The following is a 27635-nucleotide window of genomic DNA, read 5'->3' on the forward strand; positions in this document are numbered from 1 at the left end:
AATCGCCATGTGGCCACCGCAGCCATTCTGTAAGTTTCACCATCTTCGGCACCGCGTCCCGGGGGACTTGCAGCACATTCCTGGAAATAGTGAAAATGCAGCTGCCCCTCACTGCAGAGAGGATGCGAACAGTGTTGATCATTGCATGACTCGGCCCGAGGGGTTCCAGCATGGTTGCACTGTGCTCCTTGATATTGGGGGAGGGGTATCTCTTCTAGCTTCTAGTTCTAAGCGGGGGATCCAGCGAGGTCACTCCGTCAAAGGTGATCGTGGGAGCCTCAACAGTTTCACACAGGCCTTGCATGCCCTGGAGCCCCAGTTTGCAGGTCATGATAACCCTCAATGGAGGTCCCTATCATGCTTGGCCCCTGAATATGTAAATGACCTTGCTGCTGCTGAGAGGCCCGCAGGTGGTTTATTACCGTAATCGATTTAGAAGGGGTTCCTATGTTAAATGTGAAATTACTGTATAGCACCGGATAGGAGTGCAAGTGCCTTGACACCCTCCAACTGAGTTGGTGATTTGTGTACTTTTTTCATAACCACTGCCTTTCGTGCCCTAATGCTATTGTGTATATTGTTTTTGCTTCTTGTACTGATAAGATAACAAGTACTACCCCAGGTAAGTATAAGGTGAACAGGGATTTTGATTTATGTGAGTTAGCCATTAGATGCATGGCCTGCCGTGATATTATTATGTATGTCATTTGGAGGCTTGCCACGTCAGGATAATGAGTACTGATTCAGGATCCGCATAACATGTAATGTAATGATGTTTTTATGAAACCTTTCTTTTATTGCACTCATTGTAACATTTGACAATTGCCTAGATGGCAAAGGGATTATTGGTTTTGGTTTATATTTATATGCAATACAGAAGCTTCTTCCAATAAAACATTGTGTGGAGTCTCTTTTGTGGTGTATTTATTGTGTCACTGGTGTGAGTGTGTTGCGCAAACACTTTGCACATTGCTCCTGGGATAAGCCTGGCTGCTTGTGCCAAGCTACCAAGGGGGTGAGCAGGGGTTATCCTGGGTGTGCAACTACCTTACCCTGACTAGAGTGGTGGGTTCTGCCTGGCTTAGGTGCAAACCATAGCCAACCAGACACCTCATTTCTAACAGTTTCCCAATCCACAAACAAGCACTTTTCAAACTCCTCAAGCACAGATACAAAGCCTTATAACACATTAGCCTCATGCACCTCAACAACCGGGTAAACTTCCACAAACCTACTAGACCCCTCCACTCAGTCGAACTTCTACTCGCAACACTTGCATGCGTAGAACCAGATGCGGCAGTCGTGCCTTCTGCTACCTTTCTTCTAAAGCCTGGAACAATCTGCCCCTGTATATCAGAGCCTCCTATTTAGTTCTCGAATCGGCAAGAAACTGAAGACCTTGCTCTTCACCTAGCCCTGGCCATTGCTCTACCCATACAGCTCCTAAGTCAGTGCTAAGAAACCCTCCCAGCGGAGTTATGAGCTATGCAAATAAACATAACATAACCAGGATCACTATCCTGCTCCCCTCTCTACCGCGAACCCATTTGCTCGCTCAATCGTCCTTCAAGTTCAGAGACCCTTCTAGTGACATGAAGAGCATTACTATTTTTTTTTTAAAAACGCCTGTACCATACATAATGGCTGTAAATGATATTATAGGAGGAGTGACTTAAATATAACACAAGCTGAAAGGCGTATACAGGTAAAATTACCTTCAACTGTGTTATTTACAAGTGTATTGCTCTAACAGGTATGCTGTTTTCTTGTGCTTGTTTCCGAAGTAAATCCAGATTACTTATTTATTAATCGTTACACATTCCATCATTTTCTGTTCTTCTTTGATCAATTAGCTTTCGTTTACTTTCCATGGTTTTTTAAAATCCTAAAACAATATATCACGCGCAGCTCACAAGCCCCAGAGGAAGAAAGCAGGTAGATATGAATAGAGCGACAGCTGAGCTTCATGCAGTACTGACTGTACCTGAATCCAGGGGCTCTTGTCATAGTTGCTTGACGTCCAGGCATTTACTATTCCTTGCTTGTTGAGTCTGGAGAGTTCCGGACCCCAGCGCTGCAGACCCAGGAACCCATAGTGCACAGAAGACGCGGAAATCTGGGAATCTGCAATAGCCCCACCTTCCATGCCCAGTGCAACAGCGCAGCCTGGCGGCAGAATTGGAAAGATAAACACAATATACGAGTCAACAGAAGGCGATAAGATTGGGCGATCACTTTAACGTCATTTACAAGATTACCGTCCCCCCTAGGCCATGACCATGCATAAACCGTGCAAGAATCGACACCAGAAATAAATGCACCAGCTTGCTTACAAAACTCCGTATGTTTACAAAGCACAATTCAAGCCTTGACACAGATACACTTGACATTTCTGGCTGTGAAAGTGCCTTGTTTAAAATCGCACTGAATTCCAATCTCACCTTGACTGGCCTCCTCATCTACAGCCCTCCGGGCCCTTCTAGTTCTTTTAGAGAAGATCTGTTTAACAAAGTCGCTCAATATGCGTGTAAGACAGCCAATTTCACCATTCTTGGGGACCTCAACCTCCACCTTGAACACAGTGGGAAGGTTGAGATCTCCAGTTTCCTGGCGGACTTTGAGGCCTATCAGATGATCCAACAGGTTCAGGCAGGCACCCATGTGTCCGGCCACCTGTTGGACCCTATTTTTTCAAACTTAAGCGCCCTTACGATTCTACCGCCCGTCCCACAGGTATGGACTGACCATTTCCTGGCCTCCTTTGAACTGCGATTACCGGAAAAAGAAACTGGCCCGTCCAACTCCTGTTCTTAAGCGCCCTTGGCACAAGCTTGACTCGGGCTGTCTATCTGCATGGCTGTCTAGCCATAGGCCCCAACTGCCGCCGGATATGGAGGCAGCAAACTCCTGCTTCAATGAGTGTGTAACGTCGGGCCTAGTCAGCTGTATCCTGGCTAGGCTGGGAGGTAAATCCCGCAGGCCATCGAACCCTTGGTTTGGTGACTCACTAGTCACAGCCAAAAAGGGCTGCAAGCAGTTGTAATGTGCCTGGAGGTGCTCTTACGACCAAGCGGCGAAAAGTGAATACCGAGCCGCCATTAAACAGTATCACAAGCTTATTCAGCGAGCTAGAGCAGAGTTTGTGGCCAATAAAATCTTGACTAGTACCAACCCCGCCAAGACTATCTTCTCTGTGCTGAAGAGTATGAAGAGTTTGAAGAGCGGCGGTACTATGGGGACTCCGTTTATCTCCTCTGATCAGCAGTGCAACGAGTTGGCCGTGCACTTTGTGAACAAAGTAGAGAAGATCTACCTCTGTTTACCCACCCTGATTTGGGGTGTTAGGGGCTCTGGGGGCCTCATATTCCATGGGGATAAATATCTTGGCTTTCTTTTCCCCCGTTGTCACAGATGGAGCTTGAGGCTTTCTGTTCTAAGATCAAATCGGGTTCGCCAGCGGACCCACTGACTCCTGCTCATTTCCACCAGTTTCACACCTCTCTCTCTCCGCTGAATCTGAAATTGGTCAATTTTTCTTTGGCTTCAGCGTCCGTACCGAGGGCCTGGAAACATGCCAAGGTCATTCCCCTGCTCAAAAAACCGCCCATGAACACCGCGGAGCCAACCAACTACCGCCCGATTTCCCAATTGCTCTTTCTGGCAAAGGTGACAGAATTGTATGTGAATTCCATCCTCTCCAAGTTTTCCGAGCAAAATGCTGTTTTTGATCCATCTCAGCATGGTTTCCATGCCCGCCATAGCACGGAGTATGCTCTGCTGGTAGTTACGGAGGCCATTGGGGCAAACTTGGATGTTGGAGACTCAGCGGCCTTGGTCCTTTTGGATCTAAGTGCCGCTTTCGACACAGTCTCCCATGCAATACTTTTAAGACGCCTGCAGGAAATAGGCATAAGGGACGTAGCCCTGAAGTGGCTCCAGTCTTTTCTGGAGGGGAGGTCCTTTCAAGTCCACGTGCCTCCTTTCCACTCAAGAGCTTGCCTTGCACCAGGGTGTACCGCACCGGTCAGTGCTAAGCCCCCTGCTGTTTAACATCTACGGCCAGCCTTTGGCTGTGCTGGCGAAGGGAAGGGGCCTGTCACTGGTATAGTACGATGACGACACCCAGTTGGTGATTGCATTCTCCAAATAAAAAGGTGCACCAACTTGATAAAGTTCAAAGATGACCTCTCTGCAATTGCGGACTGGATGGCGGCGAATTGTTTGCAACTCAACGCCAGTAAGTCCGAGATCCTGCTGCTTGGGAAGGATCGGGGTTTGTGGTCCGAACAGTGTTGGCCGGACCGCCTGAAACCTGCCCCTTGCCCAAGGACACTGTGAAAAATCCAGGAATTTAGTTTGATAGCGGCCTAACATGTGACGCCCAATCCAAGGCAGTGGCGGGGGCTTATTTTGGGCTTCTGCGTGGCCTGCGGCCACTGTTAGCTTTTTTCCCTCCAAAGGTTCGCCAAACCATTCTTCAGTCTATAATTCTGTCAAGTCTGGATTATGGCAACTGCTTATACTTGGGTGCGAACAAGGCCAGTGTTAAGCGTCTTCAAAGGGCACAGAATGCAGCCGCCCGCATGCTGGTGGCCCTCCGAACTCTTGCTCTGTCTCCCATGTACTTCGGAAACTTCACTGGTTGGCGGTGGAGAAACACATTCAATTTAAGGCACTCTGTTTGGGACATAGGATTCTACCGCTTCAGGCACCCGTAGGGCTGACGGGGCTGCTTGGTTTCTATGTGCCACGTCGCCCCTTGAGATCTGCTGCCTCAGCTCTGGTTTGTACTCCACGTGTCCTGAAAGCCAGAGCAGGTGGCCGTTCCTTCCGCAGTCTGGCGGCGCAACTCTGGAATTCGCTTCCCGCTACCATCAGAGTGATCCAGAACCACCTTGCATTCCGGAAGGTCATAAAGACCTGGCTTTTTCCAGCCTAAACCCGTCTGTTTTCTGGTTTGTGTCATGGATCATTGTGTCTGCGGTCTGCGCTGGGACGCCTCGTCGCTGGGGCAGCTATTCGCATTACAAATCTGACAAATAAATAAATAAAATAGCAATAGCAATAGCATCTCTGTGCTAAAAATTGAATTTCGAATGAAAAAAGACACATGCATCCGGTAAGTTAGTTATGAAACGTAAAATTCCACTAAAGTATTATAAAATGTTCTTGTACAGATCATAAGGGGCTGACCAGTTATCATGATTTACAGACTTAACAAGCGGTGCATGTTAAGTCTGTAAATCAATAATCGCTCTTGGCAACATTTGTGGTAAAGTAGGTTACATTTGTGGTGAGTGGGTTACATTTGTGGCGTGATGGGTTACATTTTGGGCCTTATGCCACATCCTCCCCACTTGGGTTTTGGTTAGTTGTAGTATAGGCGGACCTAACTGGAGCCATGGCCTGGTGGAAGCTGTTTTTCCCTTCACTGCCTCGAACACTAAAAATTAAAAGCAGTAAAAGTTGACAAATATTTCCCTGTCGGAGGGCACTTTAGAATTCTACGTAGCACATGCTCTGACTGTGAATCAGGATGTGAAAAGAATAGTCACAGATCCTTGTGCTAAAAATGTGTGCGTCAGTCATCAATTTACAAATCATTTACCAGGTGAAATGAGGGGGAAAAGTCCTTCGAGGCTGCTCGCTACATTATGCAGAAGGAGAGACGGTTAGTAGATGTTACATGGTTGCTCATTTTGGGGCGAATTGCAGAGATTTTCTACCATTTTGCAAAGATAAAGCAGCTCAAACGAGTGCAGGGATGCTCGTGTATCCGTAGTAGCTTGCACGTGTTAGAGAGCGCATTGCCATCAGACCTTTACTGTCCCTGGTGTTCACCCCGTTCGGCGTAACGCCAAGCAACAGCCTGAAAGAGGTGGACACCGAGAGAGGAACTGAAACCAGCCCTGCAAACAGCTCAGCTGCCCCCCCCTCCCCCCCCCCCCCCATGCGTAGGCAGCCGAAACACAGTGAGTCTCCCATCATGCATTAAAAAAAAGGGTCACCTGCCAAACAGAGGTTTGTCTGCAAAACTAACTCCATCGGCAAAGTACGCGGGACGCCGGGAGACTGACGAGAGACTTCTGCAGACCGACTTGTAATTGGCGGGTGACTCTCTTTGAATGCACAACGGGAGAATTACTAATCTTACTTTGGGGTAACGTGACACTAACTCCACCAGCGCAGGACACCGGACGCCGGGAGACAGCCATGGGACTTTTGCAGACAAACCTCCATTTGGCAGGAGACCCTTTTTTTAATGCACGACGGGAAAATTACTGGGTTACGCCTGCCTATGCATTGGGAATATATTACTCTGGGGAAATAAACGTAACCTAGTAGAAACCATAATAATTGAGTCTATTAGCTACAATTGGCATCGTGACAGGGATCTGGATGATTTTTATCTTCACAGCTTTTTATTCTTGACTTCTGAACATAGGGCGATGGCGATTTTACGAGAAATTCCTTCATACAGATATTGAAGCCTTGAAAAAGTCACAAATTGCGACGAAACACGTGTCGGCTGTACCATTGCTGTAACAACTAGGCAACAGGGCTGAAGATTTACATGATGAACAAAGTGCATTATGTTTTTTCATTTTGTATATTAAATAATTGCCTTGACTGTTTATAGTAAAGCATATACTTATCCTGGTTGTGCTCGGTCATTGTTTTTGTACTTCTACTTCTGTACAGCACTTTTAATTTGCAAAACGTTGTTCATGCTCTACAGTTATGAAGAAGCAGCACTTCTCAGCAGATCTACCATACCTTCAATGAAACACCCCTGGCATCCCCACAGAGGTGCTCTATTCTGAACTGAACAGAACCATTACGCGACAGCGGAACCACCATGCTTTAATGGGTCACAGTCATGCATTGTGTAAAGCCGATATGCGTTGAGTGACACTCCTAAAGAAGCTGCAGCTACTTTGTTTCACTTCAAGGACTTTTTCAAAGATTGCCATTTTAGACAGAGACTCCATACATCATAGTACTGTAACCACAGAATTAAAGATGGAGTAAAAAGGAGAAATAAACCGAGTGTTGCATCCCACTACTGATCCTCATGTACTTACGAAGGTGGCAGGTCTTCCCGATGAATGGAGAGGGACATCTGCAGGTGAAATCGGCATCAAGATCCATGCAGGTTCCACTGTTCTGACATGGCTGAGAAGAACAGTCATTCACATCTGGGTAAGCAGCAAAAAGAAGGTAAAGAAAGTGGGTGAGAGGGGGAACCAACCTACTGATCCACACAGAAGGGTTTAGACTTTCTGGAATGGGTCCATCTTCAGGAGAGAAATAAGTGAATGTACATTTCCAATGAAAACTCTAATGACAATAGAAGCAAAATCACAGAGATCCCATGCATTTCACAGTTAGATCCGGTCTCCAAAGGAAGGGAACTTGTTCCTAATATGGACAGAAAGGAAAGGAGTGTAGATACATAATTCTTATTCGGAGGCCTCCCGGAGAAGATTGATCAAATAGCTATTCTGGTATTGAACATCAGCTGGTTTTTCTCATCTTGTCATACCAGCAGCTTTTATTGCAGGGCTGAAGCTTACTGCTATTGTGTAACCCAACACCCCGAGCTCTTTAGGGAAGAAGCACAACTTTGGGATGCACCTTCACATCCCAATGACAGTCTTTCAACACCCCCGCCCCCTGCATTTCCTCGAGGGTTGATGCACAACTTTATAAGTCACTCAGTGGTTGAAGAAGACCTTTAGGCAGTGCTCGATTTGAGCAGGTGATTCACCGGCACTTATCACAGCTGCCACATGGTGCACGGTTTACGTAATTTGGAGATGAAAACAACCACAGTTATTTATTAGTTCAATATACATTAAAAACGACTAATGCACGCATCCCGATCTGTTCTTTTAGCTTTGGAGGCCTGGAACAGTCTTAATTGTCACACCTGAATGAGTGTGATGGTTAACTGTTGTGTTACTGGCAACGGCTGCACTGGCAGGGGCAATGGGTGGTACAAGCTGCAGTGGCCTCCAGATGAGGGCCCTGGCATCTATTATTTCTAAAAATTGAGCAATGCCTCTAGGATATTATCCCCACATCACCAGCTTTCACTGCACACAATGAAGCATGCCAATAGGTTGGGACCTCCCTTCCTCTGTGTACCCTCTCCTAATGACAAACTCCACTCCTTTCAACAAGGACATGACCTAAAACTCTCCAAGGAGCACATCCTGAACCTCCTGTTCTCTCGGATCCAAAGGCTCTGGATCACAAAACACCATCACCACATCCCGCCTCCCCTTGCTATGGTTTGCTTCATCAATGGAGGAGAGACGAGTCCAAAGCTCAAGAAAGACCTTTAATTAATATCAATCCTTCCAAGATGCAAGAGAGCCAAAACCCATTTCACTGTTTTAGCTGAAGATTTCTCTAGAACATAACTTACACATGGTTATCCTACCGTACTGGAATCCCGGCTCAGCTAGAGAGAGTGTTTATGACAACCTTCGATTGGTTCGGTCCACTGAGTCCACCAAAATCAAACACAGAAGACTGAAGCCTTCTGCTTACTGGTACAAAGGAGAACAGTTCTGAGGAGATGAAAGTATAAATATCAGACACCTATGCTGCTGGTGTAACTTCTGTGGATACAAGCTAGCAAGCCATAGGACCAAAAGTCCCAAATCAAGCTCACAGCGCAGATGCAACAGGGGCACAGCTATCAGTTATGCAGCAACGCCGGGCCATTGGGCTCGGCCTGGCTGTAAGGGTACTGTTGGGCAGGGGAGGGGAGAAGTCATAGTAAGGAAAGCAAAAGATGGCCCAAAGGCAAGCACTGGAGCCGAAGCCGGAGGCTCTGTAGTACATGATGAGAAGGCCCCCCTGTGTCATGAGCCAGCCTTCTTTATAACTGAAGGACTGCATTAGCTGTCTGCTGACACATGCTAGTGTAGACCTTGGTGGAGGCTGGCTAGCACAGGCCATTATGTACACAGTTAAGTGGCAGGGGCCATTGTAGCACAGGCTCACTAAGCCAATTAGCTACCTTCTTAGTTTACAGTCAGTTACACTTCTCTTTATCATACCATACTATACTGTTTTCTGCTTCGGTTTTGGTTGAACATAAGGCGCGTTTTGTTTTCGTTTTAAAATGTGTTTTTTTTAATTCCAGATACACACCTAACCTGGCTTTTTCAGTTTTTTTCGTACTCCAAACACGCTGTGGATAGAATGAGAACATGCGGTTTAGGCGTTGAAGGGGAATGGAATAAAGCTATAGAAATGCCAGCCAGGACAATATAATCCCTAAACTGGGACGAGTACCAGCTGTCAAGCTTTGTAGGTTCCCAATAATCCACATGATGAAAAATGGATGAGATACACCCTGTTTTCTTGTTTGTGTTGTGCTTTGTACAAATAAGCACTGCAATTGTCATTATGGCAAGCATTTAGTCACCCCGAGAAGCCAGGCAGAACTATCTCTTTGTGAGACTATGAAATTATGAATATTATGTCTTTGCTATACCGGACATTGTCTTTGCTATACCGGACATTCCTCGGCTTGAGTTGCATGTGCCAAAGGGTAATATGGGTGATTGATAGGACGCACATTTAGATTATTATTTGATTTCCAATCTGATAATCAAGCTGATGTGAATATATTCACAGTAGTTAATCAAAACGCTGACTATGTTATATTAATTTGTTAAAAATGTCTAAGAGTTTGTAGAAGGTTGACAACTAGGAGTCTCATATATTGGCGTTATTTAAGAGAAAACAGTCTTGCAAAATGAGAAATGCAAGGGCAATAGGCCACTTTATATTATTGTTCATGCGAAGAGTTTGTAACCAAAAATGAAATAAGGTTATAATCCCAAACACAGAGAGAGAGTGAAGGGTAGAGGGGCACTGTCAAGCTAGGCAATATTGGGGCAGACTGCACAAAATCATATCTCTGCTTCCAGCTGAAGGCTACTGGGCCAAAGGGCACAAAGCTTTATTTTGCTGACTTTGTAGTGCTACTGGCCTCATAAGATGAGAATAGCAGACCCAGATCATAACCTGTATTGTTCAAACAGTTATGGGGATGTGTACCATCTCGATATAGATTTGAGGTTTTGCTATGCTAGGATTAGATTAGTGCTTAGAAGCAGCAACATAAGGGTAGGATTGCAATACATTTATACAAGCAATACTGCTTTGGTAGTTCCTCCTATTGAATCTTTATGTACTATTGCTGCTGCTCTTTTATTTGTCTTCATTGTGGTTACAATTCATAATGTGTGCACTACACTAGGATTTTTATTTTAAAATAAATTGTTAAAATGAATCCTTCGTGTTCTAGTCTTCTTCAGAAGGTAGTTTTTGAATGAAAGAGAATTTGGGTTCTCTTAGCTATCTCCTTAATATCTAATGTGATTGATTGTTAACTAAGACTCATTCAACTCCATATGGCTCAGTGGGTTGTGGGGTGGTTTCAATACAACTGTCTCATTGACTCAGTTCCTAGTCCCAAGAGGGCTAGATAACCAATCCCTGTTTCTAGAAAAATGATGAAAACCCAACCCCTGTTTCTAGAAAAATGATGAAAACCTATCTATGGGAAACTCAAAACTACTGCTATTAAAATGCATTAAAAAGCAGTACAGATAATGAAATAAATGTTGGGGAGGCCCTGCTCCAAGTCAGGCAGGCATGCCATGGGCATTTCAATTAGATATATTGTTATTATTTTGTGTTCACCTTGTTAAAGACATACCAACTTAATATGTTAAGCTATAAAAAAAATCTGCAGATATTCAGGATGCAGTTGAGGCCTTTTGAATTGCAAAAGTAGAGAAACACTTATAAATGCCTCTTTTAAAAATATCCATGAAATCGCAAGTTTCATGAAATGCTGACAGTAAAGTAGAAGAGTAGTGCTGCCAAGTCATCAAATGTTGACATCGCAGTGTTCTACTAAACATTTTCTTAGAAAATATAACTTTAGTGCATTCTTAATAGCGTAGTGTCTGGATGTGTGTTATTGAGTTGTAAAGGGGGGCCCCAGTAGCTAACATCAAAAAAAAATATTGTAGAATATTTATTTTTGGTGATTCTAGAGATGCAGGACAGGGCAAAGAGAATCTTTTTTTCTCTACACTGAAAGGTCCCTTTGAAAATGGCTAACATTGTAAGCTACTACATGCGCAAGAATTGCAATAAACCATCTTGCAATTCCAACATGTGACATTAATGTTACGTACGACTTTACTAACCTCCCTAACATTTTGGGGCCTCATTATGCTGGTGTCAGAATCACATGGTAAATGTTGACTTTGCAAAATAGTTCTATATATGTGGAAATCCTTACATTTGGCACAGATTTAACCCTCCTGGACCAATGTTGGAGCCGTAGGAGAGATCTATAGATCCCTTAGCACATTTGTGTGGAGCGGGGAAGGCTATTGATCATTGCCAAACGCACCTCTACCTACTTCTTCCAAACATTGCGGAAGCTGTGGGTATTTAGGGAGACCTGAAAGTGAATGATGGCTGCGGTATTTGCCCCCCTTCTCTCACTGGATGGCCTTTCATTGCTACTACAGTGATTTTAGGTTGGCCCATGGCACGTGAGATCACCCAGATATGTTTTTCATCTGCATTTTGCTACTTTTACATTTCTCCTTATTGCAAATGCACCAGTACGTGTGCAAGTAAATCAGAAAGAAGTGAAGAAAAAAAGAAAAAGGCAGAATAATCGAGAGATTAAGATAAAGGGAGAGAGGGGTGAGGGTGAGAGAGGGAAGACAGGTATGAGAATAAATATGAAGGGTAGAGTAGCTGAAGATGACATTACCAGAGTGGAAGCACAGACTAGAGGCAGTGCTGGAGTGAATGAAATTGCATTTTTTAAATACTGCCAACCTGTCATCTTTCAGTCACATCGGAGTACTCAGTGACAGTCCAATACTGCAGAAAATCAAACTCAAACTGTCATTTAAAATCTACAAACAATGGTAGCTGCCATCATGAACATCATGCATTTGTGGGGTGATAGTGGAGGTGGGAGGTGTTAAGGTGCACAGATTGATATAGCTCAAAACTGATATGTACCATTTCAGAAAAGCCCCTGTGCTCTGCTCTTTTCCCCATTTGTTGCTGCACCAGGAACTCACTTGGTCTCCAGTTTGACGGCATGTAAATGTAAATGTATTTGAGCTTGTATAGCGCACAGCTACCCGCAGTGGGTTTCCTGGCGCTTGCTTAGGGAACCCGTCCTGGTATTCCCCTGTGAGATAACCCCGGCAGGGTATCCACAAGGTGAAAGCCAGGCATCCCGCCGCGAGGGGCCGTTGTGGAGATTAAGCAAGCTATTGCCCAGAGTCGCAGAGTGTGAACCCGTGAGTCGAGAAGGCACCGGAGCAAGAATTATCAAGACCGTGGAATTTTTGAGCCCAAGACCCGCCGAGGCGGGGAATTGAACCCTGGTCCAGGGCCGATCTCAGCGTGCAGGTCTGCCGCCTCTAACCCCTGAGCCACACTTCTCCACTTCTCCGCATGGTCTAGGGATGTAGGTATCAGTTGCACTGCAGTATTAGGGCTCAACTATAACACAATTATGACTGTCTTTAGACATCCTACAGAGGGATGATGGGCTAGTGTTACACTCCGGCCTATGGCTCTCTTGCTATGCCACTGAGATGCAATTAATTACAACACTCAACTGCATTTACAACTACCTGGAAGTGCCAGTCCCTTCCCAGCACTAGTCTTCACACTTTCACAACTCCTACAATAATCTATTCCTGAAACAACCTCCATCATGGACAGGGTTCCATGTGGATCTGCCCACTCCCACAGTTTGCACAACATACAAAAGGTGCATCTTCTGGATATCATGAAAGTCGAAAACATTGGTGATCTGTAGGAAATTTCAATCCAGATCTACTTGAATTTAAAAGAGGTCTGGGTTTGGAAAAAGTTGCAAACCTCTTGATGCAATGTTTTATGTTGGATGCAATTGGATGTGCCGTAAGAGCCAGACAACAAACATCCTGTTCATAGACTTAGTAGAGACCTCATCATTTACTTCCATTGGCCTGACTCAGGAAACACCACTGAAATCAGTGAAGATTGCACTCAACTCGAGCCTTCTGTTTCACAGCTTCCTTAACATTAAGTTTCAGGTTGCTCTGAAAAGCACATCCCACAGACACACCGGGACAGAACATCCAGACAGGCAGCAACTCCTGGTGAAGACTATCTTGCAAGGCAAGGCAAAGGGTATATTAGGAAATGGCAAAGGCACCTTGGAAGACTGCTCAGGTGCCTGAGCTAACTGAAGATGGCACGGCTACCCAACTGGAGAAGGGCGTGCATGTACTCGCCAGAACATATCACCACAGGATGACTCAAATTCTGGTCATTGATGGGAATCCCAGAATCACATTGAGAAGCACTAAATATCGCCCCCAGTGTTATCAGAAGATACTAATATCAGACTGAGCACTACACACAGTGAAGAACATAAACACTCAACCTCGGCCTTCAAGAAAGCAGTCAAAATGATCTTACTTAACAGATTTCTTCCATGTGAATTCTCCACATCAGGCCTGATTGTGTGTACTGCGGACTCTAGAAAGTTCAGATTGAGGATGACCACGTGCCTTATACACACAACTATAGCTACGCGAGTTGTCCTCCCCTCACCCAAGGTTGTATGAGACAAAGCACTGTTTTTCCTCTGATTATATCTTACTGGTTGGTATTTATGATGTAATGTGATGGGAGTTTTCTCTGTAAAGAGCTCTGATACCCTTGACTCTTGTTAACACTTTGTAAAAAAATAAATAACAATACAGAAATTCCACTACCAAAAGTGTATTCTACCATTTACATCAACAGATTGTCCTCCTGTTTCACCAACTCCCTTAAAAAAATTCCCCAGTACTAGCAGACAAGATTTTTGCACGCTCTTTACAATGATTTGCCTAAAATATTCTCCCCAAGTCCCAATTCATAGGAGTTACGACATGAATCATCCTTGGCCAAGAGCAAAAGAATCACATATTTAGCTTGAAGCCTCTGCAATAACTGGTCATAACAGAAAGATCTGGAATCAAGTCTCCGCGCATCGCTCTTAAGGCATTATATGCTTTGCCACCGGATCTCTCACTCAATCAATCAATCAGGGGCTTGTATATTGCAGCCTCACACCTGTGAGGGTCTCAAAGCGCTAGGGGTGAGAGGCTGCTGGTCGCACTGTGTGGAGGAACATTGCCAAGATTTTCCAGCCATAGTCTCCACTTGAACATTTGAGGTCAAGAACCAGAAAGTCGCTTTTCACTTACCCACGAAGATACAGAAGACATTCAGGCTCGGGGTCCCAACCCAAGGGAGTTTGTCGATCATGGTGGTCTTTGTGGTAAATCTTGTGTGATTCGTGTGTGCAAGCAATTTGTTGTCACTTTTACCCTTCGCTGTGTGTTCTGGAGAGGTCTTATAAAAAAAGACATGAAGCTCTTCATAAAAGCTCATAATAAATGACTTCCTGCATCTTTATTCACGGCTTTTCTTCTCTTGAACTCTCTCCTTTACTATTAGTCTTTCAGCTTGAGATAGCTCGCCTTCTAGCAACATCTCAAATTAATGCATGGACTCTTTAGGAAAACCCGATGTTAACTTGAAAGGCTATATCGGTCTACTAAATACAAAACGGGAACAGACTGGACCTCCAAGACAGTCAGTAATAATAATGCATATAAAGGTTCCCTGAAAACAAAAAGCATACCTACCGTTTGTTGGACTGGCAAATAATTGACCTGACAGTGTGATACAACAAGAAGCTTTCAAAGTCTCTCAAACTATTTCACACTATAAAATGGAGGCCATTGAGCTGGCCACTCCAACATTTCAAACTATCAAAATGTGACTTATGATTAGTCTTACGAACGAAGCCCCTGTCATTCAATAATTAAAACCAATATGATCTTCTCACCATTTAAATGGCCTGTAAAAGACAACACATTACTGCTATAAACACGGTGGCAGATGAGAATACAATTAAATTATAACCTGTTATAAAACATAACTCTTATTAAAACGTATTTAAGAAGCGTTTCTGGATGTGTCAGTCTGGGAGATCAGTACAGTTGGGGACCTGCACTCGAACGGTACTCTTGTGCGCTGCTAAGAGCTCAAGCAGCAGTGTGGTCTGCATGGTGCTGCATTCTTGACCTCTGGTGCTCAAAGACTAGCAAGTTAAGTCAAGTTAAGTTACCATTTGTATAGCGCACTACTCACCCAGGGGGTCTCAAGGCGCTTGAGGGAGGGGGGATACTTTACTTATTGAATATCCAAGTTTTTAGTTGCTTTCTGAAGGAGAGGTGGTTCTGTGTAAGGCGGAGGTGGGTGGGGAGAGAGTTCCAGGTTTTGGCCGCTAAGTAGGAGAAGGATCTTCCCCCCCCATGGTGGATCTATGGATGCGCGGAATTGCGGCGAGGGCTTGATTGGACGATCGTAGTTGGCGGGTGGGGGTGTAAAAGGACAGGCGCGTGTTGAGGCATTCGGGTCCTATGTCGTAGAGGGCTTTGTGTGCGTGGGTGAGGAGACAGAACGTTATCCTCTTGTTGACGGGGAGCCAGTGGAGGTCTTTCAGGTGACCGGAAATGTGAGCTTGGCGGGGGATGTCTAGTAAGAGTCTGGCTGAGGCGTTTTGGATGCATTGGGAGTTTTTTCTGTAGTTTGGCTGTGGTTCCGGCGTAGAGGGTGTTTCCGTAATCCAGTCGTCTTGTGACCAGTGCGTGGGTGACCGTTTTTCTTGTTTCGGCAGGGATCCAACGGAAGATTTTTTTGAGCATGCGTAGGATGTTGAAGCATGATGAAGAGACGGCGTTGACTAGTCTGGTCATCGAGTGAGAGGAGTCTAGGATGAAGCCTAGGTTGCGCGCGTGGTCCATAGGTATGGGTGCGGTTCCCAGGGCCGGTGGCCACCATGAGTCGTCCCAAGCAGAGGGGGATGAGCCTAAGATGAGGACTTCCGTTTTGTCCAAGTTCAGTTTTAAACGGCTGTTCTTCATCCACTCGGCTACATCTTTCATTCCTTTGTGTAAGTTGGTTTTGGCGGTGTTTGGGTCATTGGTGAGGGAGAGGATCAGCTGGGTGTCGTCTGTGTAGGAGATGATGTTGAGGTTGTGTCGGCGCGCAATGGATGCGAGGGGACTCATGTATACGTTGAAGAGGGTGGGACTGAGTGATGATCCTTGTGGTACGTCGCAGATGACTTCGGTGGCCTCTGATCTAAAAAGGGGGAGGCGGAGTCTCTGAGTTCTTCCGGCGAGGAACGAGATGATCCAGTCCAATGCTTTTCCTTGTATTCCGATGTTGCTGAGGCGTTGTATGAGGGTGCTATGACAGACTGTGTCGAAGGCTGCGGAGAGGTCAAGTAGGATGAGGGCAACTGTTTCTCCGTTGTCCAGTAGTGTTCAAATGTCGTCTGTTGCTGCGATGAGGGCGGTCTCGGTGCTGTGTTTGGCTCGGAAGCCGGACTGTGAGGGGTCGAGGGATTTGTTGGATTCGAGGAAGGCGGCGAGCTGACTGTTGACGGCTTTCTCAATAACGTTGGCAGGGAATGGGTGGAGCGAGATGGGGCTGTAGTTCTTCAGTTCAGTGGGGTCTGCTGTGGGTTTCTTCAGAAGGGCGCTGAGTTCGGCATGTTTCCAGCTTTCCGGGAAGGTAGCGGAGTTGAGGGAGCAGTTGATGACGTCTCGGAAATGGGGAGCGATGATGGAGTCTGCTTTGTTGAAAATGTGGTGGGGACATGGGTCGGTAGGCGATCCTGAGTGGATGGAGTTTATCAGGCGGATGGTGTCTTCAGTGGTTCCAGGCGCAAAGGTTGTTAGAGGGGGGTTTTGGTTCAGAGGTGGGTGGAGTGGACTGGTCTTCGGACTGGTTTTCAAAGCTGTTATGTATGTCGACGATTTTGTTGTGGAAGAATGAGGCTAGGGAGTTGCAGAGGTCTTGGTAGGGAGTGATATCGTTGGTGCCGGCGGTGGGGTTGGTAAATTCTTTGACGATGTTGAATAGTTCCTTGCTGTTGTGGATGTTGTCAAGTCGATCCTTGAATGCTGATTTCTTGGTAGATCGGATCAGTTGGTGGTGTTTGCGGGTGGCGTTCTTGAAGGTGGTCAGGTTGTCAGTGGTCGAGGGTGCGACAGAACTTCTCGGATTTCTTAAGGTCATCGTTGAACCAGGGGGCTTTTTTGCTACCTTGCATGATTTGATGGTTTTTCAAGGGTGCTAGTTCGTTGGCGCTCTGGGTGATCCATTGTGTGAGGTTGGTGGCTGCTTGGTTTGGGTCCGATGACTTGGCAGGAGGGTTTTGGTAAAGCGATGTGAAGAGCTGGTCGGTGGTGATTTTGTTCCAGTTTCTTCAGGGAATTGGTTGTGGGAGGTTGTGGGTCGAGGTCTTTTTGTAGTTGAAGTGAACGCAGCTGTGGTCCATTCAATGGAGAGCTGTGGTGTGGTTGAAGGAGATGTGCTTGCTGGAGGTAAAGATTGGGTTGAGCGTGTGCCCGGCATAGTGGGTGGGGGTATCAACAAGTTATTAGAGTCCGAGGTTGGCCAGGTTGTCCAGAAGGGTGGTGGTGTTGCTGTCGTTTTTATTTTCCAGGTGAAAGTTGAGGTCTCCCAGTAGAATGTTGTCCTCGGAGGGGAGGGCGTGTGGGCTGATTAAGTCAGTGATGCCTTCGCTGAATTGTGTGCGGGGTCCAGGTGGCCTGTAGATGAGGGTGGTGGGAGGACTCACTGGGGCACAAATGTAATGCCTCAGACTAGTTAAATGCCCTAGGATACCAGTGCAAGGTCTCTAGGAATGCATGATTCAAATATATCCAATTGTATATCCTGCACAGGGCTTACTTAACTCCCCGGCGTTTACATCTAATATTGGTCATATGTTTTGGCATGTAGGTAACGGTGTTCATTTTGGACAGCAGTATTTTCTAATACTACACATTCTATGGAAAGCTATGAAGTTTCTACTGCTCTACACTGCCTGCTGGGCCCATACCTCCCCCTAAGGATACAAATGTCACACCAAGATTCATGGATTTATCATTGCTGCTGGCTAATCAAGCAGTGGCAACCAAACGAAAATCACATATGCCCCTTTGATCTCACACTGGAGGACTGAGGTTATTAGGTGGGCACAGGTGGAGAGCATGGCACTTCTCAGGAAGGAAAAACATGGCCCACAATGGCAAACCCTGGGGTACACTGGGATATGATCCTTCAGAACTTTAGAGAAAATGCTCAAGAGAATGCTCACCGCCTTAAACCCCTCACCCGTCAGCTTAGTACATACAATATGCTTCCCTGCTATACTGAAGGTCTCTGGGGGTGCGTTCGTCAGAATATAGGGCCTCATTATGAGTTTGGCAGTGAGGGAGCAGGACCACCTGCTCCCGCACCGTCAAATTCATGTACAAACCACCCACCAGATCAGGAGTTTTCTCCTGTCTACAGGCAGTTTTTTGGCGTTCCCAGGGCGGTGCCTATAAAGTAGGCACCTCAATGGGAATGTCGAAGGCAGTACCTGCACGGCATGGACTGCTGCAGTCCATGTCTTGCAGGTACTGGTGTGCATGCACACAAGGGGGCTTGCATTCACAGAGTGAGGCTTGTTTCTTCACCGCCACACATTTCATGGCAGTCACACCGCCATGAAAAGTGAGGCGGTGAGGAAACTCATAAGATGCTTGGCGGGCCGCAGCGGCCTCACCAAGCATATTGCGGCCTCAATACCGCCATGCCACAGCCAGGGATCTTTGGTCCCTGGTGGTGGCAGTGGTCCCAGGGCGGCCTAACTGCCCTGGTTGTAATGGAGCAGTCAGAAGGCTGCCATCACTGCGCCCCCACGAGCCTAGCGGTCCGTGGACCACCAGACTCGTAATAAAGCCCATAGTGCCCAATCCATAGTGCTTGCAACCAGCCTTATATATCCCTCTTCAGCGTTCAGCACTCCCAACATGGCGGTGCCCTCGATCCCTCGAGGCCTAAGGTGTTCTTCTCACCAGGATCACCAATGATTGTGTCAGTTTTGTGATGAGTTGCAAGGGGACTGGGAGGATGGGATTTCACTTATTTTGATGGTGCCTTTGACTTTAACGCAGGTGGGCCCAATTATTTTTTTGAAGCACAGTACATTGCTAATTGATCCATTGTTTGCCCAAGTGAAATGAGCGGAGTACATACACCCCTGAATCCACAATGGCTCCTTAGATGACATGTACAGTTGAAACTCGAACATTTCCATAAAGATGTATTTAAAAAAAAAAAAAAAACATTTTGGATGCTTGATGAATTTAGACAGGATGTCGGTCTGTATTGATGTTACAGGAAAGAATAGTTTTCATCTGGAACAATTCGATTTTCCCAAGATTACCGCCTGAAGCACAATTTATACATACTTTATTTTCAGTTATCAGTATGTACATGTAACTGCCCAAACCAGCTCATCCAGATTTATGGTACTATACTTAAATGAACATCAAATGTACATAGGTAGAAAAGCTCAATGCCGACAAACACTTTCTAATTTTACTTGCACTGCGACAGAAAATGGTACTAGGTGTAAGTGTCGGTGTAAATGCCGGCAGGTTGTCACCAGAACTTCAATGTGTTGGCAAATCAGCAGCAAGATTCCGCTAACCAGCAGGAGCATCCTTTTTAGTACATACACGTTTCTCTCTCCAGTGCCAAGACAGCTTATTTCATTTCATGGAATCTTTGGGTAGGTTGACCTAATGACTTGTTCCATCCTCCAAACAGATCAATCCAATACCATGTAATCAAGGCACTTCTTCTGACAGATGTTTGCTTGAGTGCAACTGAAATTTTAGACTTCATTTTTATGCACAGTATAAACGCATCTTCCTGGATAAGCACACAAATGATAATTAAGCTTTGGATTAAAAGGAAAAGAGAACTAGAGAAGACTGCAATAAAGTTTTAATTTTGAACTGGAATAACGACTGAATGGGTTAACCTAAACATAGTGAACAAAGAAGACTTCGGCACCAAAGTGAAGGCTAGTCAAAAGCAAAGAAACTGTATCTCACCGGCGTATATTTGACAACTTTGTCTAGAAGATCGGTAAATCATCAGCACCACACATGGTTTCAAACAGGGCTGTGGCTCCTAAGAGCAAACACGTCTCTTCATGAGCTGCTATGCGCAAATGTTCTGACCTGGGTAGTAATTATTTCAGTCCTATTGCTAAAATGTGTTGTGCCATTGTGTCATGGATAAAAGATTGCTGCAGTCTAAGTTCTGTTTGAAGTAGCTACTCAAGTTTAAGGGGCAGATTTATGTTAACTGGAGCATCCCCAGGGATGCGCCAGTTATTGTGCGCCACAGTGCGCCACAGCTCCGCCACCCATGGTGCAAAAACGGCACAGATGCGGGACACATCTGTGCCGGAAAGGTGACGCATTGCTGGAGTTTGCGACGCAGCTCCAGCAAGGCTCGGGGGTGCCCCATCTTCACAATGCTGCGTCAAGACCTACGCCTGCTTCAAGCAGGCGCAGGGTTTTGACGCAGCATTGGCCTGAAAGTGACTGAGTGAAACCTCAGACTTCACTCAGCCACTTTCAGGAGGCGTTCCTGCGCTTTACACGTTCCTGGGCTTTACAACGTGACGCATCTCCTAGATGCGTCACGTTGTAAATAGGGTGCATTGTTTGCGCCGACGTTGCGTCAAATAAAGTGACGCAATTGCGGCGCAAAGAGGCGCAAGAGCCTCATAAATCTGCCCCAACGTGTTTACTTTTAGATACTTTGCACATTCTGTTACTCTGTCAGTCTTTTGCACTTGTATTCCTACTCAAACGGTTCACTACACCTAAGCAGTCCTGACCTAGTGGACCACAATGAGAAAATGTGCTATCTAGAAATGCCCATGGGTGCCCAGCATTTTCTTTTACTGTGATACTACTGAAGTGAGGTGCTATAACACACAAACTCCGCTTTAATAAAAGCAACTATATAAACTAAAACTAATAAATCTTTGTGTTATTTCTTTGCTGATTGTCATAGTTGGAGGTAGAAAAAGGAAGCGTGGGTTGAAAGTTGATGACCGACAGCATAAGACTCCCACAAAAGGTAAAAAGGAAAAGCAACCATAACCAAACCCCTAGACGCACAGGGCAAAGGGAAGCAGATTAGAGATGAAGGGGGAAAGCAGAACATAGCACTGGTGAAATCGAATGACAGGAGGAACTGATACAGAAGCAGTGTGAAACAAAAGGAACAAAATAAAGGTCCAAATTAGGAATAGGAGTTAATGAATTTCTCAAATAAGTAGAAGAAATAGTAAATCCATTGTGGGAGAATTCTCTTGGAGCAGAGAAAGCTACGGAAGGTTTAGGTTCAACATATTATGCCTATGGAACAGCGGCAGCGCCTTCAATAAGGTGAAGGAGCATCGTCCCACTGCTCTCTGAGCAGTGCAGAAAGGAAAAAAATTATAACACAATGTTATTATCATTTTATTTTTCAGTACTGAGTCTGTATTTACCTTAAGAAAAGCGTCTTGCTCCCTTTGCGATCTCTAGGGATGGGCGGGGCTGGGTTGGGCTGGAATGTCATGACGCGAGGAGCAGGGAGGAAGAGTTGTAGGCACCGTAGGTGTGCATGCTGGTTGGCCAGCCGTCTTAGAACGGGCAAACCATCATGCGCACTTTGCATTTTTAAACCTAGCTGTGATGCACAGCCAGGTAGAGAACAGTCCCAAGACTCCCAGACACTGTCTGAGCAGTCAAACAGGCCACTCATGCCAATCACAACGCTGCTGTCATGCAGCCTCCGAACCTGTGTGCTTCTGTACTGCCGGGAGTCAGAAGAGGACAGAGGAGAGGCAGCGAGCGGAGGGTAAGTAATTTTTTTTCCCCGTCCGTCTTTCCCTCCTCCCCCCGTTGCCCTACCACTTTTGCACCACAGCAGCTGCCTCTGCTATGGAAAAGGTATATGCCACAGGATTTTCCATTTACAGGGAATCTTCAATCTTACAAATTGGCAACGAAAAAAGTCAGAGTTTCTACTGTTGTCAAGAACTCTAAACCATGGATTAAATGTCAAAGTGGAAATTGTACTGCCTTTCTCACAGCAATGGATGTAGCAACCGGGTGTGCTACTGCTACCCTTCAATGCCCTGGTTGGAATGAAGATGGAGAATACAGCTTTGCCTACACAGTGAAAACAAATTTTGTACATTATTTCAAGGTGAAGACATACTATACCCATGTTTAGTAGTATGCACATTTTGCTATCTTCAGCACCATCTGTATGCTTAGATGGCACACTTTAGGGATGACATACTGTAAGAAATTGGGTTGTTGGTCGACTAGTGTATAAGCCCTGGTCAATCAGTGACCACAATCCTTGTCAGGGTAAGGCACAAGCAAACCTCAAGTTAACATATGCTCACTCCCTTGGTAACTTGGGACAGAGCAGTCAGTTCTAACTTAAATGCAACGTGTAAAGTATTTGTGCAACGCTTCAAACAGTAACACAGAGAAGACACAGTAACACAGGAAATACACACCACAAAAGGAGCCTTTCTTCAGGTTCTTCCTTTGTCCTTTCAGACCCAGTCTCTACAATGACATAAGTACCTCACAAGCAATGAGCCACACGTCGGAAATGCAAGGAGTCTTACATAATGGATGCTGGGAAGTCACCATGTGCCCTGTGCTGGTCACAACATGAAATGGCTCAGCATCGATGTAGCCTCAAACTTTCGAGACCTATGCTTACGAACAAGAACTGTATCTCCTCTAGTGCAGGTGAAATCTTTTGCATGTCGACGCTTGTCTGCTTAGGCTTTCATTTTCCTCTTACAATCCAAGTCTTTCATGTGTGCTTTTTCCTCTGCAATTGCTTTTCTTTTGGTCGATTGAGGTAATTTCGTCATCATGGCCGTCCTGAACATCAAGGTTGCAGGAATTTCATGTGTGGTCGAGGGAGGGGTCAAGCAGTAAGCTTGAAGAGTAGAATTTAAGACAGCTTTTCTAGTACAGCACACTGGAATGCTTTTTTTAGAGTACTCATGAAATCTTCGACAAGGCCATTGGCATGTGGCTAAAGAGGGGTGCTCTTCAGATGCTTCACATTAAGATGACTTGGAATTCTTGACTGCATGACGGTGGCCCGTTGTCAGACTTTAAGAAACACCCCAGGTTGCGAAGAGGTTGTCTAATTTCTCAATGACACGTTCTTAAGTGATAGATGAGGGATCTTCAATTAATAGAAAATGGGAATATTCATCAACAATCACCATAAGGTGATGTCTTTTGTCAAGAGGCCAGAAGAAGTTGACTGGAATTCTTTGCCATGCATGCTTTTGCAACTATTACATATTTAACAGGTGTTGAGTGGTTTTCAATGACAGGAAGTTGCAGGTATGGTAAGCCTTTAATTATTCTTCAACTCTTTCATCGAGATGTGGAAACTAGACTCGGTCCCGGAGAGCTCATTTGGTGGCAATAATTCCACGATGTCCTTCATGAGCCACTTCGATTATCTGTTGTTGCAAACTCTCCGGAATGACAATTTTCCAACCTCTTATAATAATACCTTGCTGAGTAACGGATAGTTAATCTTTGACATTCTTAAACTTTTGACACTCACTATCACTGGTAAGAGGTCGAAGGTGCTGGTACCAAGACTGATGCGCAATAACGTCTTTCAGTTTCAGTATGTCACTCTCTTGACTTTTGGCAATGACAATTTGCTCCAACAAAATGGCAGCTGTTGTGCTCAATTTCACTATTAAATTTATGAACGCTTCAGTCGCCTTAGAGTGGGTACCATGGCATTGTAGAGGCAATCATGAGAATGAATCTGCAAGTTTCTGATATTTCCCTAGACAATGCACAATGGTGTAGTTATATTCTTGCAATCGCAGGCCCCAACATTCAATGTGAGGAAGCATTTATGCTTTTGGATTTCCAAAGATAGTCAGCAACACTTGATGATTGGTCACAAGAGTGAAGGGCTTCCCATAAAAGTATAAGAGAAAATGTTTACAAGCCAGCACCCCTGCTAAGCTTTCTTTCTTAGGTTGTGAATAAGCATGTTCAGTTTGGGCCAAACTTCGGCTTGCATATGCCACAATATGTCTTCGAACATGTGACCAAAGTAAAGAAACATTATTTTTCGACAAGTCTATTGATGGCGCACTGACAGTGACAACGTCTTGTATGTATCGAGAGCAATAGCTGGCCATGCTAAGGAATAAACATAACATGGAAAGATCTTGTGGGACACTGACAGCAAGCAAGATCGGGTGTCATGCCCCCATCAGAAAAGATATGGGCATAGAATTTTAACTTTGTCTTATGGAACTCAAAGTTTTCGGCATTCAAAGTTAGAGTGGCATCAGTGAGCAGCTGACACACTTGCATGAGAGCTTTATCATACTCCTTCTGGGTAGCTCCAAAAACAAATCTGTCATCACTGTAATTGAAAGCATTCACGGCAAGCTGTTTGATGTGATGAATGACATCTTGGACTAGGTCTGTAACTGATGACACACCACAACGTATTCTCTGATAAGGGAACAGACCAACATGTTTAGAAAAGGTGCGTAAAGTACCTGCAATCCTCCTCAAGTTCTAACTGATGATATATTTTATTCAGGTTCAGGCAATAGAGTACCTTCGCACCATTCAATTGTGTTATGTCGGCAATGTGAGGACCTGGATGTTGCTCTCTTTAAATTGCCTTGTTCACTTGACGCATATCCATGCATATGCGTACAGCTCCTTCGCTGTCCTTTTTGGGTAATACCACTATGGGAAAAACCCATGGAGTTGGACCAGTGGAACGCTCAATGATATTGTGTTTGAGTAAGGATTCAAGTTCTTTTTCAACTGCTTTCTGTAAGTGAAAGCAAATCTTTGAGCAATAGGATGGACATCCCCTATAATGTGTACTTAGACTTTAATAGTCTTGAGTTTTCTCAGCCCATGAAACAACAAAGGGAGTTGTCTTACTATTTCGTGAAGAGCATACATGCTAAAGTTCATGTATATTAGTCTCATATCAGCAGCTCTGCTGAAGCAGAGTAAACAAGCGATTGATGCCGCATCTTGAAGCACATGAATGGATGCATGTACTTTTGCTTTCTTATGCTTTATCATTGCTGCAAATGAACCCTGTCTTTTTAGTGGGGTTGATGCAGTCCACAATTACACTTTACTTTTTAATGGCATAAGTCGGGGCAATGGAGACATTTCATTATATTTCTCCTCCGACATAATATTTATTGATGCACCACTATCATTAATGAATGGTATTGAACAACTATTGACCTTTAGTGTGATCTTTGGATAATGTTTGAATCACTTTGTTGCTTTTTCAAGTCAATCTCTCTTGGTTCATTATTTGTTCTCACAGGCGGCCAGTCCAACAAGCGCATGCTCTTCTGAGGTAAAGATTGACATGGCACAACCATCTTCTTAACTTTCGCTTCATATTGATACATAAGATCCATTTGGCAACTATTAAGCTGTCGATCATCTTCGTTTGGTGTTGATGTGTCTCAGCTGATGTGGTTGCTTGGCCTTATGGGTGTGTGTCGAACGTCGCCCTTGGAATGTTCGAGCAGCCATTTTGTCTTGGTGCCATGACACACTTACTTTTTCCTTCACCTTGCACATCATGACAAAATGGTTCTCCTTTCCACAGCCTTTGCACATCTGCCAAATGGCAGGACATTTTCCTTTATGTGGAAACAAAAATTCACACCTGAAGAACAACTTCTTTTCCTGTGGGAAATTCACTTGGTGTCCCTCTGCCTTGTGCTTTAGCTTATTTCTCACATTCATGACTGACTCATTCTGTGCACCTCCGGCTTCCATGTCAGCAGCTTGTCGATCAACAGGCTCTTGAGCTCTGGCAGTCATGAGAACTTGCTCCAGACTAAGAGTTTCTCTCAGCATTCGTTGTCTGAACGAATCTGACAAGCATTGGTCAATCACTCGGACGCGTATAGCTTCCTCATCATTAACTTTATTGAACTTACAGTGTTTGCTGAGAGTATCCAATCTCTCAACAAATTTGTCGACGGTTTCCCCAGCTTTCTGTCATTAAAGAATGAAAATTTACTTTTCGTAATCTACATTTGCCATTAGATTGAACCTGAAAGTCAAGGCTGCTTTGATTTGACTGTATGTGATTTTAGCAGCTTTCGACAGTTTCTTATTACTTCTTTTACTCCTCCACCAGCAAGATTCCTAAGGTATTTGATGATCTTCTTGATATCTTCTTCTTTAATCGCAGCAATGACATCAACAAATGTCTCTATCCAGGCAGTTCATCTATCACCAATATTCAGCTTTTTATCTGTATCGAATGTCTGTGGTGGTTTAAAGAAGGTGGTGGTATTGTAACCATTTACAAGATTGGCTGACACTGAGGGTGGATTCCTTCCGACACAATCTGCTGTCCACTAGGACGTGCTTCATCCATGCCATCTCTAAGACCCTGTACTATGCTAGCCTCTTGGTCTTCTTGGACAGCCCGTGAAACCTTGACCTTCATTATGGTCTCCATGGCAGCCCTTTGCTTTTAGGAGATCTTGGGAGTTGTTCTAAGCGACCATCCTACAGTTTTGGTGGTGGGCCACCTTGGGTATGGACAGCTCCGCAAACACAACCCTGGGTGCTTTCTCTGGTGCTACCTCCCTCAATGCAATGGAACAATGGCTCTCTTTACTCAGTACTGGTAAGAAAATTACCATTTATTGAACCACTTTGTCTTTAGACTTCTCTTTGTGCTGACTGACACCTGGTTGATCTCTACCTCGTAGTGCTTCTGTTCACAGTTCTTGCTCTTTGCTGCTCTTTCAAAACATGGTTGCATCAGCCTATAGCAGTGTCACTCCATAAGAATGTATGGCATTGAGTTGCCTAGTAGTGCAGTACCTCTTTGTGCAGCCTTCCCAGCAGGTTTTTTGCAACTGATGTGTAGACTTCTTACTGAAGCTTTATTGCCTTAAACTGTTTTATATGGAACTGGAGCTGCGCTTTGACTCCACATATGCCAAACGGCAATTCTGCTCTTCAACAGAGGCACATGTGAGACACACAAGCAGGTTTCTGGACCACGGCAAACTCTCTGGGACAGCACTGACAATCTTCATGTTACTAATCCCCTATGTGGTCGCCAGTTGCAGCGTCCTCCCCGGCCCGGGTACTCACCAATCACTATGCCACACATGGAGCTTAGGAGAACATATCTTTATTCTTCTTTGTGTAACCACAAACTCAACATTCTAAACCTGCATTCAATTCACAATGCTCAAATGCTTATTACGTCACAGTTCTACTGAGTCCATCAGGAGCCACATAGTTTCCATCATTACAAATAAACACAACACTACACACAATGGAGCGCAGGCCGCTTACAGAGTACCCTAAATCTACCATGCAGAGCATTGATTGGATCTGGGTCAAAGATGCACCATGCAGCTGATGTGATGCATCAAGTCAGAGATGTGGCAAGGCTGCGGTGTGCATCGATAACGAGGATCCCATTGACTGTGCTTGTGATGGGAAGTTGGGTATGCAACGTGCAGCTGGCGATGCATAAGTTCCGAGGCT

At 45.0% G+C, this 27635-nt stretch overlaps 1 protein-coding gene across 2 annotated transcripts in view; it reads right to left on the reverse strand.

Moving 5' to 3' along the window:
* The window catches only part of LOC147733530 (lactadherin-like), a 268497-nt gene that overhangs the window by 130271 nt on the left and 110591 nt on the right, over positions 1-27635 (reverse strand). For both annotated transcript variants that reach the window (XM_086958129.1, XM_086958130.1), the window contains exons 4-5: positions 7086-7199; positions 1985-2166 (exon numbers count right to left, since the gene is read on the reverse strand). In XM_086958129.1, coding sequence (XP_086814255.1) covers positions 1985-2166; positions 7086-7199 — 296 coding nt within the window. The remainder of the gene's footprint in view (positions 1-1984; positions 2167-7085; positions 7200-27635) is intronic.

This window comes from Lissotriton vulgaris, chromosome 2_1 (genome assembly GCF_964263255.1).
Source record: "Lissotriton vulgaris chromosome 2_1, aLisVul1.2, whole genome shotgun sequence".
In the NCBI taxonomy this organism is placed as follows: domain Eukaryota; kingdom Metazoa; phylum Chordata; class Amphibia; order Caudata; family Salamandridae; genus Lissotriton; species Lissotriton vulgaris.